The 20,105-nt window shown below is 34.8% G+C and overlaps 1 protein-coding gene across 50 annotated transcripts in view; it reads right to left on the reverse strand.

The window, feature by feature from the left end:
- HDAC9 (histone deacetylase 9) overlaps nucleotides 1–20,105 on the reverse strand; it is a 959,772-nt gene that overhangs the window by 346,632 nt on the left and 593,035 nt on the right. For 24 of the 50 annotated variants that reach the window (XR_013523929.1, XM_078342579.1, XM_054237178.2 and 21 more), the window contains 2 exons: nucleotides 9,902–9,982; nucleotides 3,571–3,834 (listed from right to left, as the gene is read on the reverse strand). Coding sequence is in view for 49 of the 50 variants with exons in the window: in XM_078342579.1 (XP_078198705.1) it covers nucleotides 3,571–3,834; nucleotides 9,902–9,982 (345 nt within the window). In the remaining variant the exon portion in view is untranslated. Of the gene's footprint in view, nucleotides 1–1,207; nucleotides 3,835–9,901; nucleotides 9,983–20,105 lie in introns of those variants that run through there. The other 26 variants (XM_078342611.1, XM_054237202.2, XM_078342610.1 and 23 more) reach the window with 3 other exon arrangements.

Below are 20,105 nucleotides of genomic sequence, written 5' to 3' on the forward strand. Positions count from 1 at the left end.
AATTAAAAGCAATGCTATGTTGCTTACCTATGTATCTGTTAAGTACTAGGTTTCAAAAAAAATGTTTATTGTCTGAATTCCTTTTCAACATCCTTTGGAAAAAAGCCTAAAACAATATATTACAATTTCTAAAAGACTATCTTTCTCAGATCTATCAACATTAGCAGTCTACACTTCATCAACCACCTTCTCCAATGAGAAGGTGAATTTTTACTGCCAGAAGAAAATCTAATGATTATTTATTCCAATAGTTTGCAAACACTATTTTTTCTGAAGAAAAGGTTTCTAATGTTAGATTGATACTTTGTATTAAAACAGTCACCATATAACACTTCAGAAATCAGATACACACTTAAAAACTTTTACTTGATTTATCTAACTCTTATTTTAGGATCTCTGTTACCAAATTAGCCTTATAATTTTATAGTTCAAAGGCAAATTTCAGAAAATTATAATTAGCACTAATAGTATTTCTACAATTCTGACCGTATTATCAAATTCATGGGACTATAAAGTGATAATCCATTCTGTAACAGTCAATAATGACAGCTCCAGATTTCTTAGTACTCGAATGCAACACTAACGTGACTTAGAGTATGGTAGAGTTTCCTTTACTTGAATCAGGCTCCTGTTCTTCACACTGGTATTATGATAATTGTTACCATATCAGGGGAGATCATTTAATTACTATTTTCTCTTTAAATTTATGCACTGTCACTTTCTACTTATACTTCAAGATCTCATTGTAATGGACATAATTATTATGATACTTGGAAAAGTATTCATTTTAATATTTATTGAGTGTTATCTTCAAGGGATTATGTTCAACTTTTTAAAAACAATTTTTTAAGTTGAGCAAAGTTAGGAACTAACCTCTATTTAGATGAAGTTTTATATTTAGAAGTTGACATTTTAATTTAAATACCAAACATGATAACATATCATGAAAAAGGTCACACTGGCAAAAGGAAAACGCAACAAATTTTACATGTGCTAGCTATTTGAAAATTTTGGATGTAAATAGCTGAAAGTCATTATTGTTATATTTATTATTTTTAATGATATTAGATGTAACTGCTCAAAATGTCTTTATTTTCTTATTTCAACAAAGACTGGCGATATATTTTGATATATGAGATCTAGTGTGCAAGCTTCAACTTCGATTAAATACGGCAAGTTTACACAAAGCCAAGTGTATAAAAGGGGATCTTTTAAAAAAAACTTTATTTGAGAAAGGAAGAGACTTATAACAGAAGGCAAGAAGGGAAACATACAAACAATATATTTACAACACAAAACAGGAGATCACCTTCAAGGGTGTAAATTATAATAAATACAGTAGATTTTAAAAGAGACATTTATCAATTAATTCTAAGATTATTTAAGTCCAGCTTTCCTTTTCACTGGTTCCAGGTAGTTTCTTGATTAAATTCAAAGACTATCAAATTCAAACAATTAACGTCCACCAACTGTACTGATGAAGCTCTCTCAAATGACATTATAAAAAATAGTTTTTTTTGTTTGTGATTACATATCTTTGAAGTATTATACAAAAGTCTGCTCAGCCACATGTTCCTCCCCAAATAAAATGTATTTTAAAAGATGCACTATCCCTTTTTTATGAGATTGAAAAAAGACTTTGAAGAAAATGAATATTTATGAGATGGAAAAAATATACAATTTTATCTTAGGCATGCCATATTTTTAATGCAAAACAACTGACAAAAAGTCATTTTAATATGAAGGAATATACTAACCAAAATATGTTGGTTATAGGGAGTGTTCCTATTATAGCTATTTGTCAAATTATCAGAAGGACTTTCATTATATGGAAAAGTTTATACTTTCTAACTTCTAGTTATGTTAATTTAATCTGAATGGAGACTTTTTAAAAAAGGATAATGTATCTTTAGCAGTAACATTTTTAAAGAAATATTTTTAAATGTCACAGCAAAATGTAAACAACACGTGCCGATAACATACAGTTGAACAATGTCTACATTTGGCAAAACTGCTGTATCTCCTTTGAAATAGGATACTACACCTTGAAATACCTCGGATTTAGAAATATAAATATTTTAATAAAAAAAACCTCACAAAGATTCTAGGTCAATTTGGATTATCCATATTAAAGGGGTCTTAATACAACGAACCTTTAGCTAGCTTAACAAAAGTAAACCTATAAAACAAGGTAAACATATCAAAAGGGAATATGAAGGAAATGTTTCAGTGAAAAGCTTCCGTAACAATTTCCCTACTTGTGGTGTTATTTTCTTAAACAATAAATCAATTCATAGAGTGCCCTTTAAAAACAGAAAGAGTAAAACACTATCCTCAGATTTTTTTTTTCCTACATTCCTCAGTACATGAATCACTTGGACTTCCTGTTTCCACAAGGCATTTCCTGTTCAGCCTCACAGAATCACTTTACTGTAGGAGAACAGCAGGAACCTGACAAAGAACCGACTTGAATAAACAGTGTCTTCTGTTGCCTTCAAAGTTGTTTGTATTTTATAGCATCAAAGGACATAGTCCTTCTGAAGGTGCATTATGTACAAGTAAATTCTTTTGTTAAACCTATCTTGCCTAATTGTTATTTGCCAGAATGTTATGGTATATGCTTGTGTCATTGTGGAATTATACTTAAGAGATTCTAGTGATAATATAAAATATGACACATCTTCTTCTTTTAAAAGTGATTTTGACATGATATCAGATAATATCCTGTTACTGTGTTTTTTGTCATTGTAGATACAGTACTGTATCTGATTGGACCATAATGCTGCACATAACTTCTCACCAACATTTGCATCTGCTTCATTTGCTCTTTTTTGATAGACAATGTCATCAAATTACACAAAATAAAAATAAAATGAGCAGTGCTATGTGAGACATAATCTAATATATAAAGTAGTGCTGCAATTTGCATCTATATATTTAAAACCATCTGTATTTTTAATATGTTCAATTGCAACCTACACAATAATCTAGGACTACTAGCATGGAAACCAGAACATTTCTACTTAACTAAAAAAAGAGAGGAAGGAAGGGGCAGACTACTTTTAACAGTGTTCAAGACTATAGTATGATACAATATGTACAGTGATGTGAAAATTGAATCCTACATGTTCCAAAAAAATCAAAAACTAATTGAATGCTTCATTGATCAGACTGGGAGACTATCCAGCAGTCACTGATCTCAACACATAAACTAAAAATAACAGTGAATTAGTTTTCCTTGAAGTAATTGGTGTAGCAGGCTTTGGTATAAATTTAAAGCCTATTAATTGCTTGGATATTATGTATCATAATTTTAGTGTAACAGGTATTTCCTTACCAGTGGATTTTCAACAAAACCCTGATATCTACATAGAGATCAGTAATATAGAGAGACCTCTATATAGATACATACACATATCTGCATTAGTTCGAATCCTTAAACACTGAACTCAAATCATCCAGAAGTATAAACTGATAGGAAATCATATCCATTTACTAAAACCGTAATGCATTTCATGTTCAGATAATGACTTTAATTACAAATCCTGGAGCTAAATCTTTGCCTATTACCTGTTGCATAAAAGCAGCCTGCTCCCCAGATTCCATTTCCTGGATCTGAGCATCTTCATCACTGTCCACTGGTTCCTCCTTGACCTTCACAGCCCCAACTTGTCCCACTGTGTCATCCACACAAGCACTGCTGTCGCTCCTAGTGCTGTTGCCACTAGAGGGCGCTCTGTCTTCCTGCATCGCTTGGTCCCCCTGAAGCTCTTCCTCTGCTTCCTCAAGGTGACTGCCTGGTTGCTTCAGTTGTTCAATAGATTTCGAAAGCAGCTAGAAGAGAGTGTTCAGGAGTTCAAAATTCAATAGTTCTTGAAGGTAACAGAGAAGAAAATCACACTTTGATTTCTAATAACTCACACTGTGATTTCTAATCATTGAACATAAATTTCAGAATGAACATGGAGGCAACAAGCTTCCTCAGTAATACTAAATCTGAAGTAGTATCATCATTCCATATTGTACGTCTGCTAGGCAGGGAATAAGGTCTTTAAGTGTTGTTGTTGTTGTTGTTTTTTCCTTAATGGATCACTCTTTAATGCAATTAGAACATGGTGTAGAAAAAGTTAAATAAACTTATCCATGGAAATCCTGAAACTTTCAAAAGGACAGGTTTTGAAAGTTGAACCTGGGAATAATACTATTCTCAAAAGATAAAAGGGGGTAATAAAAAAGAATCGTCAATATCATTTTTCAACAAATGTTAAATGCTATAAAAGCCAGAATATTAATGCTCATAGTCTTTGTCTATCTAATTTTCTTGTACCTATACAGAGTAATCATAGCCAAATGATAAAGCACCTTCTTATATATATTGTAGGACAGAGAAATACTCATTTTGATATTCTGGACTTTAAAAAAGTATATGATTTTTTAAAAAATTTAAAAAAATGTTTTATAACAGACTCAATAGAAATTAAATAATAGAAAATAATAAGAAAATTACTTAATTTAAAAAAATTATTTATTTATTTTCTAAATTAGATTGAACTCAAGCTTCAGAAGTCAATCAATTAACTGCTCATTAATTTTTAAAGTTAACTGACAATATGCCTAACTTAAACAATAGCAAATATCGTAAGATGAAAGCTCAATAAATGGGGAAAAAGTTTCAAGATTATTCACCTTACATTGGCCAGTTGTTTTATTTCACAATGCCCTGTGGACTAAATCAACTTTAGATCTTAAATTGTGTTTTTAGGAGTTTTTGGTTTTCTGCTAACTCAGTGTCTATGTAAGCAACATGCCAATTACTGTAATAACTAGCAGCACACTTACGATACTACCACTATAAACATGAATGCAGATTTTTATTTGTCAAATTCATGCTTACCTCCTACTCACACATAATCACAAAATACGTGCTTTAAAATGTGATACTTAAGTACTCAGACTTTGACGGACACCTCAGCATCTTTAGGCTTACAGACTTTTCTGCAGTCCACACAACCTCAAATGGCCCTGAACACAGTAACAAAGCCCTTCACTTTCACTCCAGGTAGATTTATTAGGAATTTTCATTCATTTTTCCAACAAATATTTACTGAGTGCGAACTATGGTCAAGACACCATGCTAAGCATTAGAAAAACAGCCACTGCTCTGCCCTCATGGAGCTTATAGTGAGTGTCTTAGAAAGGCATCAGATACTTATTCTCATTTTCAAGTGTGCTAAATGCTTTGAAGAAAGAAACACAAGGTGTTATAAGAGCATATAGTGCTTGGCATAGCAGTGGAAATGGGGATTGTTAAGAACATCAGGTTGAGGAAATGTTATGTTTAGGTTTAGACACAAAGGATGAAGGATAGAAAGGAGTTAGTTACTTGTGAGAGGGGTGGGAAACGGGTAGAAATAAGAGTGGAAAGCATTTCTGGTAGAAGGCAGGGTGTGTGGGTATCTTGGATTGGAAAAGGAGACCAGTGCATCTAAGTCACCAAAAGGCTAGTGAAGTTTGAGAAGCAGAGTAAAGTGCTGAAAGATACAGTTAAAGAGCATGATACAATTTATAATATATTTTGGTGAAGAGTAAGAATCGAGAGAAATAAAATATAACTTAGGAAAAACACATGTAAGACCTAAATATCATCAAACATAAATCAGATATGATCAAGCTAAGAAAACATATATATCAAACAAAACTCATATCAAAATGAAGAAATTTGAATATGAATTTTCTTTGTGCCTACCATCTAACAGCCACTGTTACCGGGCAGTCAGGAGAGGGAGGACATTCATTTTGTAGTGGTTTAGATGATTTTAAGTATATTTTAGGAAACTATTTACAGGACTTTTATCCCAATTCTGAGTACTAATAAGCTCTTCTTGTCTTTAATACATAATACTTTGGACACTGCAGAGATTCTGGAGAAAAAAGACAATATAATCATCCTAAATTTTGACTACAAAGCTGTAGGATCCTGTTTAATTAGCTGTTTAAGAGAGAATATGCAACAAGCAAGGTATTAAAGAAAAATTCCTAGTTTTGGCTGGGATGTAAAGAATAATGACACTGGGTAAGAAATTTCCATTCATTATTCAGAGGGAGAGAGAAACTATCAGTCAATGCTGCAACCCTTATACCTCAGACTACAAATAAGGGCAGGTGAAGGGAGCTTGTGGGAAGAAGGGATTTATCTGAGAAAAGCTATTAGCCATGTGAAGGAGGCTGCAGGAGCCCATCAGAGAAACTATCTGTAAGAAGACTGGACAAATGCTCACTGAGCTGTAGAAACTCTCTCTCACTGACGTAGCATAGCTGAAAAGTTAATGGGAAACTGCTCAGTACAGCTAGTGGACCAATGATACTAAGGGGTCAAGTAGATACTTAGAGAGGTGTTCAAAAGATCTGCCAATAAGTGCCTCTTGAGGATAGCAGAAGAACTATATGGGATGTGTGGTCATGGAATAGGAACTGAGTGCTGGATAAAAGGTAAGCCAGAGAACCAGTGTCCAGGAAATGCCATGTCAGAAGTCCCTGCTTACTGGGGAAGGTGGGGTGGGGGTGAGGGGACATGACTTTGAACCTTAGCTAGCTTCTGGATGTCTGACATTACAGGAAATAGTAACTAAGAGGAAGGCACAAATATCACCCACCAAGTAAAATGATTCTTCTGTTGTGATTCTTCCCCTTCCTATCCCTGGCTACATCATGGCCTCTCAGTGTCTTGACCTCCTAACCTCCAATGGTCTTGTCCTCCACTCTACCTCATTTCCCAACATTATGACCTTACTTAGTGAGTTCTGATCTTTATCAGTAACACTACATTCCTCTAAATCTCAATTTCAAACATCATTCCTTTCTTCTGGCTCATCCTCAGAATATTCTGATCACAAGCATTCCTCATTCTAGTGGGTTTTCCAAGCCACATTCTTGCTACACATTGTCCCCTTCATTTACTCACTTCCCTTCTTGCTGGACTAGGTTCCATACTTCATCATTAAAAACCACTCCTTTATATTACCATCAGTGCTCCATCAGTGCTCCTGCCCCTTTCAGTATGGGTTTTACTGGACAAATAAGACTTCTAACCTTGGTCAACACTAAATTTCTGCTAAACCCAAGTAGCTGAATAAGCTAGGAAACAAATTACTCTCATGCTGAGTGTTCTCCAAATTCATGACTACACCCTCCAATGAGGTCTCAGTGCCACCTGGCAACCCTATTCCACTTTTCTAGTTAATTTACTCTTACTGTTTCATACTACATCCCCTGCCTTCAAATCTCTAACATTCCCCCTTTTTCCTCACTCCCTGCTGACACCTTTGCGTCTCATTTCATTTAGAAAATGGAAGCATCAGAAGAGAAACAGCCTCCTGCTACCAGCACATTTATTAAGCAATCCCATCCCCCTCTCCTGCTGTTGCAGTGAATGAAATGTCTACACTCCTGTCTCAGTTAACTCCTTGCCTTATACCCTGGATCCCTTCCACTCCTGCAATTATCCACTCTGTCTTCCATCACACATATCCCCTCCCTGCTGAAATGTCCTCACTAGTATACTTTCAGCAATGTCATCCATCTTAAGTAAAACTTTCCTTGACCTCCTCCCCAACCCACACCATTCTATACCTCTCTTCACAATCAAACTCCTTGAGTTATCACTTTCCACTGTCTTCATTTCTCTATTCACATTCTCTTTAGAATCCAGCCAACTAGTCTTTCCTCCACACCATTTAACCAAAATCTCTTGTTAAGGTCAATAATGACTGCAGTGATGTCAAATCCAACAGCCATTTAAATATGATATTAATAGGTGGCAGCAAAGAGGATAAATTTTAGAAAGGGAAATAAGACAAAAATCATAGCAGTTTTGAAAATAAGAGATTGTTATTACTGTTGCAGCCAAAGACCAGACAAACTGAGTGTTAATTTACTAGAATATAACTTTCCATAATTAGCAAGTTAGAGAAAATCTCTAATACTAACATAACCCTGAATTTTCATGGAACCTATCATATGTACTTTTTTTTTTTTTTTTTTTTGAGACAGAGTCTTGCTCTGTCACCAGGCTGGACTACAGTGGCATGATCTCAGCTCACTGCAAGCTCTGCTTTTTCCAAGAGCAGAATTCCTTCAAGGTTTGTAAAATAAATGTTTCTTGACATAAACAGTAACTTGTGAGTGGAAATCACATAGATATAAAATGCTGGACTTGAAAATCATCTAATAACATTCTTAAAAATGCTTATTTTTTTAAAGAAGGAATCACATGCCCCCAAAAGACAAGCTATCTCTAAGATTGTAAAATATGAATTTGTGAGTTTTAAAAAAAGAGTAGAAATTTTGAACTTTTTATACCTACCGTTCTACTCCATATTTTGCTCTGAAATAGCTATATATTCTGATGACAACTGGATTAATATAAACAATTCCAATCTCTCCCCTGAGCTCCAAACTTGCATAGTTAGCTGCTTACTTAACTTTCTTAAATCTAGAATATCTAATAGATACCATAAACATTAAATACCTCAAAGATAACCTTTATTCCCATCTAACCCAAATTGTATTATCACCCAATCATTCTCATTTGAGTAAACAGCTTTACCCAACTGCATGAGCCAAATATTGGGGATTTATCCTTGTTTCTATATCACTCATCTTTTTCATTTAATTTGTGAGCAAGCCCTGGCAATTCAACCTCCAAAAATAAAGCCTTTATCTTGACATGTTTCTCCATTTCCACTGCTACCACTGTGCTCCTATACCATCATTTTCACCCTAAACTACCCAAAGGCCCTACTCTGGGCTCCCTGATGGCCCTCTTGGCCTTCAACAGTACTATCTCTTACAGTAGCTCTAATAATTCTTTTTAACATATAATTTTAGTAACATTAACGCTTTGCTTAGAATCTACACTGAATTCCTGTTAATAAAATTCAAACCTCTAATTGTGGTCTACAGACTCTACAACCCGGTCCCAATGACTTACCTGATCTTGGGTAGGATCTTGTCTTCTCTTCTTCATATCCTCCAGCTACCCTGGCCTCTGTTTGCTCACCCACAAGGCCTGAGTCTATGCTGTACTCTCTCTACTCCTGCAAATCTTTACATGACTGACTGGCTCCTTCTTATCATATTTTACCTCTGTTTTTATCTCACTAATATATATTCTTTAGAGTCCTTATTGTCTAGCATATTGCTATCATTGTTTGCAATATGGTTATCTCCCTAACTATAATATAAATCTCATAGGGCATGAGCTTTATGTTTTTCATCATTTTATATCCCAGTACCTAAAACCTTACATGACACCTAGTTGGAGCTTCATAAATTTCTGGAAAAATGATTAATGCTTAGTAACAACGCTTTGACACTTTTCTCCTAAGTTATAAAACAAAATCAATGTCTACAGGAGCAATAACTACCCCTTTTTCATCTTCTCTAATATAAAATAAGCTCTTTGTAAAGATTCACAAAATATTTAAAAAAGACAAATTGGGCATCTGGAGCCAGTGTTGCAAAATATAAATGCCGAGAGGGAGTTAATCTACACTTGTTATTTTATTTTAGGAATCTAAGGCTTTTTTTGTTTGAACAGTCAAATTTGTCAGACTGGAAAATTTTTCAATTAACTTCAGCAAGGAAAATTTACAAATAAAAGTCAAAAAGAAATTCTTGCCTGCCAGATCTGAATTATTTTCTATATTTAAAATAAAAAGTTACTTAGTGCTATTTGTAAATTTCCGACTATTTACTAGGAAAGGGAAAGTTTGGAATTTGTTGTTTTCTATGTGTTTCTCAACTACAAATATGACCACTGCAAAGCTGGTATGGGCTAACCCTTTTCTAATTTGTACTGCCACTGAGTGCCTTCAGATGTAGCAAGGAGATGTCTGCTTACTCTCAGTGGGGTGGCAGGGTCTCTCTTTGGTTGAACATCTGGAGGTGATCCCCTAGCAAAGTCGAGCTGTTGCCTTGCTGGCTAGAAAACAGAAGACAAAACATCTGTGGGACAGATAAATGTGCAAGCCTGTGTGAATCTCTGCTGAGGCCTCATCTGTAAAACACACTGTGTGCCACTCGCCTGACACCAGGTGAGTTACTTTGGTGGGGAACCCAGCAGAGATGAAGAAGAGGGCAGCTGCACAGCTTCTCCTTTGCTTTTTGTCTGCTCGTACTCATCTGTCAGGCTGTCTCTCTATTTTCCATGCTACTGTACAACAATTGTGCCCATCACAAGAATGCCATGAGCAGTCTATAACCATTCTGGGTTTGTAACACACACCATGCACTTATATATACTCAAATAGATGTTCTGTGCATCAGATAGTATGGTAATTTATCCAAATTTTAAACATCTTCAAGGATTACAACTAAACTTCAATTATTATTATTTTTTTTTTAGAGGAGTTTCACTCTTGCACTCAGGTTGGAGTGCAATGGCGCGATCTTGGCTCACCTCCACCTCCGCCTCCTGGGTTCAGGCAATTCTCCTGCCTCAGCCTCCTGAGTAGCTGGGATTACAGGCTCGCGCCACCGTGCCCAGCTAATTTTTTGTATTTTTAGTAGAGACGGGGTTTCACCATGTTGACCAGGATGGTCTCAATCTCTTGACCTCGTGATCCACCCGCCTCGGCCTCCCAAAGTGCTGGGATTACAGGCGTGAGCCACCGCGCCCGGCCTAAACTTCAATTCTTATCAGTCCCTGCTCAGGTCATAATTATAGCAAATCCAAAATTTCAGTGTCTAACATTCCATGTTTAACATCATATATTCTATTGGCACAAATGAAAAATTCATCAAATAGTATTTAAAGACTATGTCACTAATCTTCACACGTTAGCACTTTAAGTTCATTTCTGTGTGAGTTACATTACTTGATATAAGTCTATAAGTCACTATAAGCATAAGTAATTTTAAATAAAATATGCTTAAATTCTGTAATTTTAATGTTTCCCACAGAAATCCTTTGCATCCCCACAAATATCTTTAGATACAAAATATCAATGTAAGAACAGGATCGTATACAGAGTAATCTGTTCTTGATAGACATCTGATTTTCTGACATTGTCAACACACCGTCAAATTCAAGTGTTTGAATATGGTTATTAAACTATGCAAAATGACCTTCAGTGCAACTCATCACTTGCTTACTTTGCCTCAGATTTTAAGACAGATTGTCCTTGGGGAATGGCAATAGCAAAAATTGTTGTTTTCCTTTTGTTTTTTTTCTTTTAAATACATGTAATATTCTTCCTTGGGAAAATAAAAGCTTTCCCTTAAGCTCCAAGGAAACTAGATTTAAAAATAATGATAAAATTCAGTCTCAATTCACAAATAGATTAGGTATGGACCAACTGTTCTCAAAAACAACATGCAGAGCTTGGAGGGCTTTCAAATTGAGAGGTCTACTTGGAGTAGAACTCCAACCTCAAGCCAAAATAATATTCCATGTCATTTCGCTTCTGTGCATTTTAAAGAAATAATCAGATGAACCAAAATTAACAAGAGAAGAAAGATTCTAAATATTGGTTCATTATGCATACAAATTGAAATCTAAAAGGAAAAATACCATTTCTAAGCCTTAGTAAAAAGGTTCAGAATTATCTAAGCACCAGGTGAATTTTTAATAAATACTGATTCGTCCTTTAACTCTAAATGATTGTCCAAAACCATGCCTCCAACTAATTTTTTTTTCCCTTGGCTCTCAAAACTTCCTAATATTTCAGTAACTTCAATAAGTGTTCCCTTTTGGGAAGGAAACCAAAGGTTTGTTCCAACTAGTTTGAGAACATTGCCCACTCATGTTTTCATTCTTCCAACATTTTTTTATTGAGCATTTACTATATGCCAGGCCTTGGGAAGAGAATGGTAAATCAAGCAAGATCCAAGCACACAGTAGGGGAGGCAGAAAATTAGCAACTGAAAAATGAAGTGATAGGGAATGATGGAGGAAGGTGAGCAGGTGAGTATTGGGTGGGCAATAAAAGCCCCCCTAAAGAGATGAGGTATGAGCTCAGACAGACCCCCAAAACAACATCAAGCCATGAGAAGACCTGGAGGTTGAGCTTTCCATACAAAACAGTGGCTGCTGCAACTCCTCGAGGTGAAATGAGATTCCACAAATATAGGAGAGGGGGCCAGTGTGGCTGGAGCTCAGAGAGTGAGGGAAGGGAGTAGGAGATGAAGGCAGAGGGAGGAGGCAAAAATCAGATCATTACATCCTTGCAGGCCAGTAAAAGTGTTTGGATTTTATCCTACAAACAAGAAGGAACAACTAGGGTATTTCAACCATAACATGATTTGGTTTGCATTTAGAAATGATCATTGTGGCTGCTATGGAAGACTGGATTTATGGAGGCAAAAGTAGAAATGGGAAGACTGAATTTTCAAAACATGCAATCTTCAGCAAGAATGTGGAATTCTTAAATAAGATTTCTTGGTGGGGGGGCAGGGGAGCAGTATTCTTAACTAGGACACAAATAAGCAGTTTACCTTTCTTTTATAGCACTGCATCATTTCATGTCCTTTAAAAATTACATAACAGTATTTTTTTCCCTGATAATTTGTAGGATCTTCAGTTGACATTACAGTTTCTGTTCAAGTTTTCCTCCTTTTCTGTTTAAGAGTAGAAAATAGAGGCACAGTGAGGAAAGGCATCTTGATTTCTTTGCTGATCATTGATGGTTTTGGAGTGGGTCTCAAAATAGACAAAATCTAAAACCAATGAATCACTCTCTCCCAACTCATAAACATCTCCATTCCCCACATTGACCAATTCCTTACTTTGGTAAACTGGAAAGCGGGGCAAGCCCTATTAAACACAGTGACCAACAAAGGAAACAATCAGCAAAATGAGAAGAAAACTCACAGGACAGGAGAAAATATTTGTGAATTACCCCTCTGACAAGGAATTAATAACCAGGATGTATGTGGAACTCAAACAACTCAGTAGGGAAAAAATCTAATAATCTGATTTTAAAATGGGCAAAAGATCTGAATGGCCACTTCTCAAAAGAAGACATATGAATGTCCAACACTGTATGAAAAAATGTTGAACATTATTAACCATCAGATAAATGAAAATCAAAATTACAATGAGACATCATCTCACCCCACTTAAAATGCTTTTATCCAAAAGATGGACAGTAATGAATGCAGGTGAGCAAGTGCAGAAAGGGGAACCCTCATACACCGTTGGTGGGAATGTAAATTAGTACAGCCACTATGGAGAACAGTCTAGAGCTTCCTCAAAAACCTAAAAATAGAACTACCATATGATCCAGCAATCCTACTGCTAGGTATATACCTAACAGAAAGGAAATCAGTGTATCAAAGAGATATCTGCACTCCCATGTTTGTCACAGCACTGCTCACAACAGCCAAGATTTGGAAGAATAGGAATATTGTGTAAGATTTCAGTAGTGCTTACCATGTTAACAAAGCACTTTCAGATACGTTCTCTCATGTAATCCTCACTATAAACCTTTAAAAATTGCCAATTATGGAATTATTAAACAAGGTTAAATATCTTGACCAATCTTGCAAAACAAATAATTGTGCAAGAACTCAGAAACGTCTCCTGAAAAATCTGTCAGGCATTATAGATTTGCAATTCACATGAGCTATGTATTTTATAGAATCATATTTGATTATAATGATCTGTTTACAGGTCTTTGAGCCACTTAAGGGAAAGAACATACCTTCTTTATTTTCATTTCCAGAATGAAGTATAATGGTTAATAGATAAGTCTTTGTGGAACATCATCAATTACTCCATGACTGGAGACTGTTGTAATAGTTTATATTGCTAGCTGATACAACTAGTTTAATAGCAAGAGAGTAGCAGTACATTTAGGGTAAGAGATCATAGCTCTGGATGCAATTCTGCCTGCAGGAAGGGGAGTACTCTAGACCAGATGACATTTCAGGGTCACTATAGTTCCTCAGATTTCATAAGTAATTAGAAGAACAACTGAAAAATACAGGAAAAGAAGAACTAAAACTAGAAACTTGCAAGCTACCAAAATACGTAAAAAAAGAGACTGCTACCCACTGGCAGTTTTCATGTCTACAAATCACTTAACTATATTAAAAATTCCTTTGCAAGACTTAATTTTTTCATTCTGTCACATGAAACTACTTGTCAAGGTTAGGAAACAACCAAATTATTTAGCTTCCCTTTCCCTTTGAACTGCCTAGAGTCAACATCAGTCCAACAACTCACGTGGTTTAATTTCCCAGATATTTTTCTTCCCCCTCTTTTCTTACCTCATAGTCATGTCCAACTATTGTTTTTCTCATTCAATAAAAGAGTCTCTGACTAGATTAACAGTGCAGAGTGAAAAGGAAAGGTCTAGGTCCCTTTCCTTGGTCTCCAAGTTATGAAAGCAGCACTGGGAATGTTTATGAATGCTGCACATTAATCCACTGAAATGGTCATTTAGTTTCTTTTCCAAACAGAGGATTTCATCCTCTTTCTGTATACAAGCCACTTTCTGTATATTATAAACCATCAACTTGTAATTACTTAGTGAAATACATCTTTATAAATTCCTTGTGTGATGATATAAGCTGGTATTGTGTAAATTGATTTTTGTGGAGACAATTACATATTTAAAAGAATCTATTTATCTTGGGCCAGTTATCTCAAAATAACATCGATTTAAGGGTAAAGTCAAAATTTCTTTTATAAACCTCTATAGATACATAAATAATCTAGGAAGCTTTTTACTGTTATAAAATTAAGACTGCCTTTCAATGCTTGCTAAAGTTTTTGGACATACTATCCATGTAAAGGGCAAAATGTAATCCTAAATTGGTGATTAAAAGATCCTGCATGGAAACAAGCTGTCAAATGAATGGAGAGAAATTAAACCTGACAATAGTAATGCCTACTTTCCTAAATGAAAGCCCAGTTCAAGTTTCTACTCATCCATTTTTCAAAACTTAAAACAAGGCATTTTCCAAACCACCCATAGATGAGATGCCAACATCTACATTTCAGTTGAAACTGATGAAGTCAGTAACTTCGAGCTTCAGGCTTGCCTAGAACTTCTGTGAGAAAATGTTTCTCCAATCTAAAACAATGGCAATGTGACAACATGAGAGAAAGGAATGAAGTGTGGCCTGGCTGTAGTTGGCTCTGTATTGCATTCACTCTGCACCGTTTGGGAAACCTTATAATCCAACAGGATATCTGAATGTCTCACCACGTACAAAGAGCCAAGTGAGTAACTGGAAGGAGGGCAATGTGTGGAAAGTTGGGAATCAGGGTTGGGAAAGGGGATTTCTTCATCCTGGCAAATCTAAAGCAGTACAAAAGAAAAATAAGATCACACTTTTTTTGTTAATGTTCGTTTATTTGCCTTGCTTTTAATTGTGAATTTCCTACTTTTAGATAAAAGTAAAATTAGGAAATGCTGGTTTCCTGGACTGAAATTGTAAGCACAGATGGTTCAGGACAGGCTTTTGTGTCATAAAACCTACATCAGGATTCCAGCTCTGCACTAGCCCTACCACCATGCTCAATCTACTTCAAGCCTGTAAATTTAATTTCCTTGAACTAAAAAAGAGTGATTTGTTAAGGCTGAAGGGATAATATATGTAAGAATGCTGGTATGGCGTTCATCTCATAGTATATCTTCCATATAAAAGACAGCCGATAGTATTTAAATGACCACTACCCTCAAGGTATCAATGGAGAAGGTGCTGAGAAGATGTACAGTGCCTAAAATAAGGGGAAGAAGAGGTACACTAGAAGAAACAGGTGCAGCAAAAAGTCAGAAGTGGGCAAATGGCCCTTGTCTAATTATACTTAACATTTAATTTGCTCACAAGTAAGCCATGGATAGAATTACATTAGAATACAGCTAATATAAAGTATCTGTTTGTTGTTTGAGAATATGAAGTATAACTTTAAAAATGTAAGCTTTTTGGAATATACACATCTGTAAAGAATTGTTCTTCTAGTTAATTTCCTTCTCAAAATATGTATTTTTTTCAATAGTACACAAAATAGTTCTACATTATAATTGCCTTCAGGGACACTTTACAAGAAACACATTAACACACACACACATACACATGCTATGTTTGTTTGTGACCACAGGCATGAAAGAATATACTCTCTAAGGTTGTTGTCGATGGACGGTTGGGGACAGGGAATGGGTATAAATCATAAGAATTTCAGAGAATATATAACATTCATGTTAGCAAATTATGTCAGAAAAGGAATAAAATGGATACTACTCAAATAAACCGCCAAATTTTCTTCCAAAAACGAATGAAAGCTCCCCATTTGTTCAGATGCGGCTTTTGAACATAATTATTCTCATGCCTTGCTTGTCAGAACACAACATCTACCTGTTTTAATAAGGCCAACACAGGACATCTGCTTGACCTCACATTTACTGGTCTTGTCTTAGATATATTTTTATTATGATAAAATAGCACTCATGTCAAAATGCCTAAGTATCACAGTAATAAATATAAAATAAATACTTATATCTAGACTGAACCTTGGCATATATAAGGTATTATCTCATGATTTATATGAGTTTTTTAAAAAGTTGGCTGATAGCCAGTCATAGGAATGCATAAGATATTTATCACAGAGCATATAAGAAAGAGAAAAAGGAAGCAAGAAAGAAAAATAAAGGGAGTGAGATATAATAAGAATAAGATAATTCAGAGAAGTAACTGAGTTTTATTTTCTTAAAGTCAACAGTTTTCTTCCCATCTTGTTTCTTAATACTTAACACACTGTATTACTGTTTGTTTGAATAATTAACTCCCCGCTCTCCATCCTTATAAGCTCCATGAGGACACTGAATGTTGTTTTGTTAGTGCTTTAAACTGTCTGCCCAAACATTCAATAATTTGTTTAATGCATCCATACATCGATTAATAATTCATTAAAGTAAGTGCTAAACAAAGTATGAATTTTCTTAAAATTTCTATTCTTGTGGATTTAATGGAATTAATATGAAAAACATAGACATTAATAAAGGTATTAATATTCTAGTTAAATAGAAACTTTTAGGCATGAATCGGTGCTATTCTATTAATATTATAACAGATAAATAAAGAATAGTATTGTCATAGGGATGGGGCATGGCAGAGATCTATGTCAAATTACTTCCTAACAAAAATCCCCGGAGAGATTTTGAAAAATTTCTGTATATCCTTCAAACAGCGAAGTGACTAGAGATTTGCCCTTTTATTTTTTAGGCAGTGTTAGAATACTTCTGAAAAATCATCAATATGTCTAAACAACTGTTATGTATTCTGTTTTAATCAATCACAGTTTTATTTTACCAGAAGAAAATAATCCTGTGGTAATATTTAAACCTGAAATGGGCTCAGGAGAAAACTGCCAATAACTTATTACTTTTTGTTTGCTATTTTGTATTTGAGGGAAGTTCTACCTTACAAACTCTTTTTTTCTCCAATGAGAAAAACAAGGTGTACTGGCAAAAGCAGCAGTCCTCTCTTGATGCTCGTATAAAGAAACTCTTGATTTTTTTAAAAGGTTCTTCCATGGTATTGGGGAAAAATGACATAAATGAATGTGCAATGACATCACTGCACAAAATATTAATACCATATATGAGCAATAGAAATTCTTTAATGCATTTCTGATTTTTAAAATGTCTCAGAAAACAAAAGAACATGTGTTGTAAGCCCGGATTTTGTTATAATTAAACTTCTCAAAACACTTTCATGAAAAATAGAATATTCAAACTCGTGAGCAGAAATAAATCATTTTGACTGGGTTTCCTCTTTAGCCTAGCACTTCCTTTCTGACTTCCCCATTATTTACTGTTTTTTTTTTTTGTTGTTGTTTCCAGGGATGGTTCTGCTAAGCCTTTGAGCACTTACACCATACTATATGAGGCAAATAATCTTAGAACATATAATATCCTACAAATATCCCATATATGACATTAAAGTATAAGGCAATGGGTAAATTTATTTTGTATCAAAACAGTTACACTGTATAGTTATACTGAACATGAATATTTTATAAACACACTAAAATAGCAAGATATGAAAAACTCCTTCAAAGTTAATAAGTTAATCACTGCATCACCTGTGCCCCTAAAACTACAGCTTTGCTTCTAATTTTTTTGAAGATTATTAGCAATTCAAACATATTACTACAAATTTTATACCAGGAAGCCCATCATATTTAATGATACAGGTTCCCATTTCATTTGTTTCTCTAAATTCCTCAAAAAAGAACCATAAAAAGGAAATAAAAGTAGAAGACATACTTAAATATGTTATTTGTACTTCTACATCTTCATGTGTGCCTTTATTTACTGCTATAAGTATCTCAAGAGTAAGGACCATCACTTGTTTGAATGGATTACACAGAGGTTCTTCCATGGAAATGGGGGAAAATGACAAAGTTTCTGTGATGATTTCTTACTAGTGGGCATTCTAAGTGATTAAATCAAATATGTAGCAATATATTATACAGAAACATGTTAGCTTTGGGCATCTAAGTTATGAATCTGGCTCAATGTGAAATAAATATCTTTGTCACCTCATGGAGGCAGGTGAACACTAGCCATTCACTTCTTGAGGGTTCTATTGTGAATACTTCAGAATAGGACATGGGTTTGGTATTTTCTTTAATAAGCTTCCTCTCTGTCCCCTTAGACAACAGAGGGCAGGTAAAATATTTTCAAAATCTGGAGAATACCCAATGTGCATATGCCAACTTGATTAAACATATGGAATACATACTTGGAGAAAAGCCAACTGGCGACCTGCTTGAGTCATCTAAACACCCAAGCTGAGAGAGGTTAACATATAAAGATCAGCTTTGGACTTTGAAGTTTTCTGGTCTTCATTTTACCTAATTAAGACAAGATTTAATAATCAAACCACTGTACAAACATGTACCTAAACGTATAGGTTTGTTTCTAATTTTGGGAAGAATTCTTAACAGATTCAAAGGAATCAGCTCCACATGGGAAAAGGTCTCTGATAAGATTTGCTTTTCTCATTGCTAAGATGCAAATGCCTGCTTTTCATCTGAGTTTTATCCAGTGTGACTGAGGTTAGCATCTGCCTGTCAAAATCTCGAGTTTGATACTGAAAAGGAAAGATTCTGATATTAGCATACCATCTGAATCTGAAACAATGGCAATTAGTTAATTAAAAAAAACTGTATTCCAAAATATTCTTAATGGTATTCATAGAAACCATTTGTAGATCACAATTTCAAAGAGAGCAATTTACCTACTTTACCCATAGTAGAATATATACATCCATGTGTTTCTAAAAAATAGAATCAAGTGTAGCAGAAAAGTCTATTTACTATCTAATACTAGTTTTATAAACAAACCTAATTCTAGATCAAAATACTATTAAGGCAAAAAATAAGATCTCTAATCTTCCCTCCCACATACATTTCTTGCACTAAACACTGGACAATTTTTCAAGTATACTTAATAATTTTAAGTTGTGCTGAAAGACCACAAAAAAACAAACCTAACTCTAACATAATATGGAAAACTTATGCAGAGTCATATACAAGTCAATAAGTATTTCACCATTAGTCAGAGTAGGAAATTTGCTCTCTCCTGATGACACTGATTTGATATAAAATAATTTGATATGAAATAATTTGATAAATTTAGCAAAGTGCTACAGCAATAAAATAGGCATTATCTAATGACACAGGAAGAGTCTGCAATGTATAGTATAAGGTTAGAGAGAGAGTTGCTGCTGCCAGTCACCACCCTATCTCCAGCACCTCAATCCCACATATACTTTTTGTTTTGCTTTTTGCTACTTTGAGAGTAGCAAAGGACTAGGCTGGAAGAACTTCTGTTCAGAAGCGTGGTGTTCAACCCATGCTTCCTTCATGTCTCTGCCCTTGTTATGATGGAGGCTAAAAGCAGAGAAAAAACCCAGCAGCACTTGTAATAAAACCAGCACATGGTAAATAACCTTTTCCCCACTGCCATTAGAAAGATATTAGGCATCTGCCCATGAGAGTTTACTTTGTTTTGTTTGTTTTCTACATCATAGTACAACAAAGTTATTACTAAGCCAGGTTTTAGCTATCCATTTATCAGTAAACAAAG

This window comes from Callithrix jacchus, chromosome 11 (genome assembly GCF_049354715.1).
Source record: "Callithrix jacchus isolate 240 chromosome 11, calJac240_pri, whole genome shotgun sequence".
NCBI classification, from domain to species: Eukaryota; Metazoa; Chordata; class Mammalia; order Primates; family Cebidae; genus Callithrix; species Callithrix jacchus.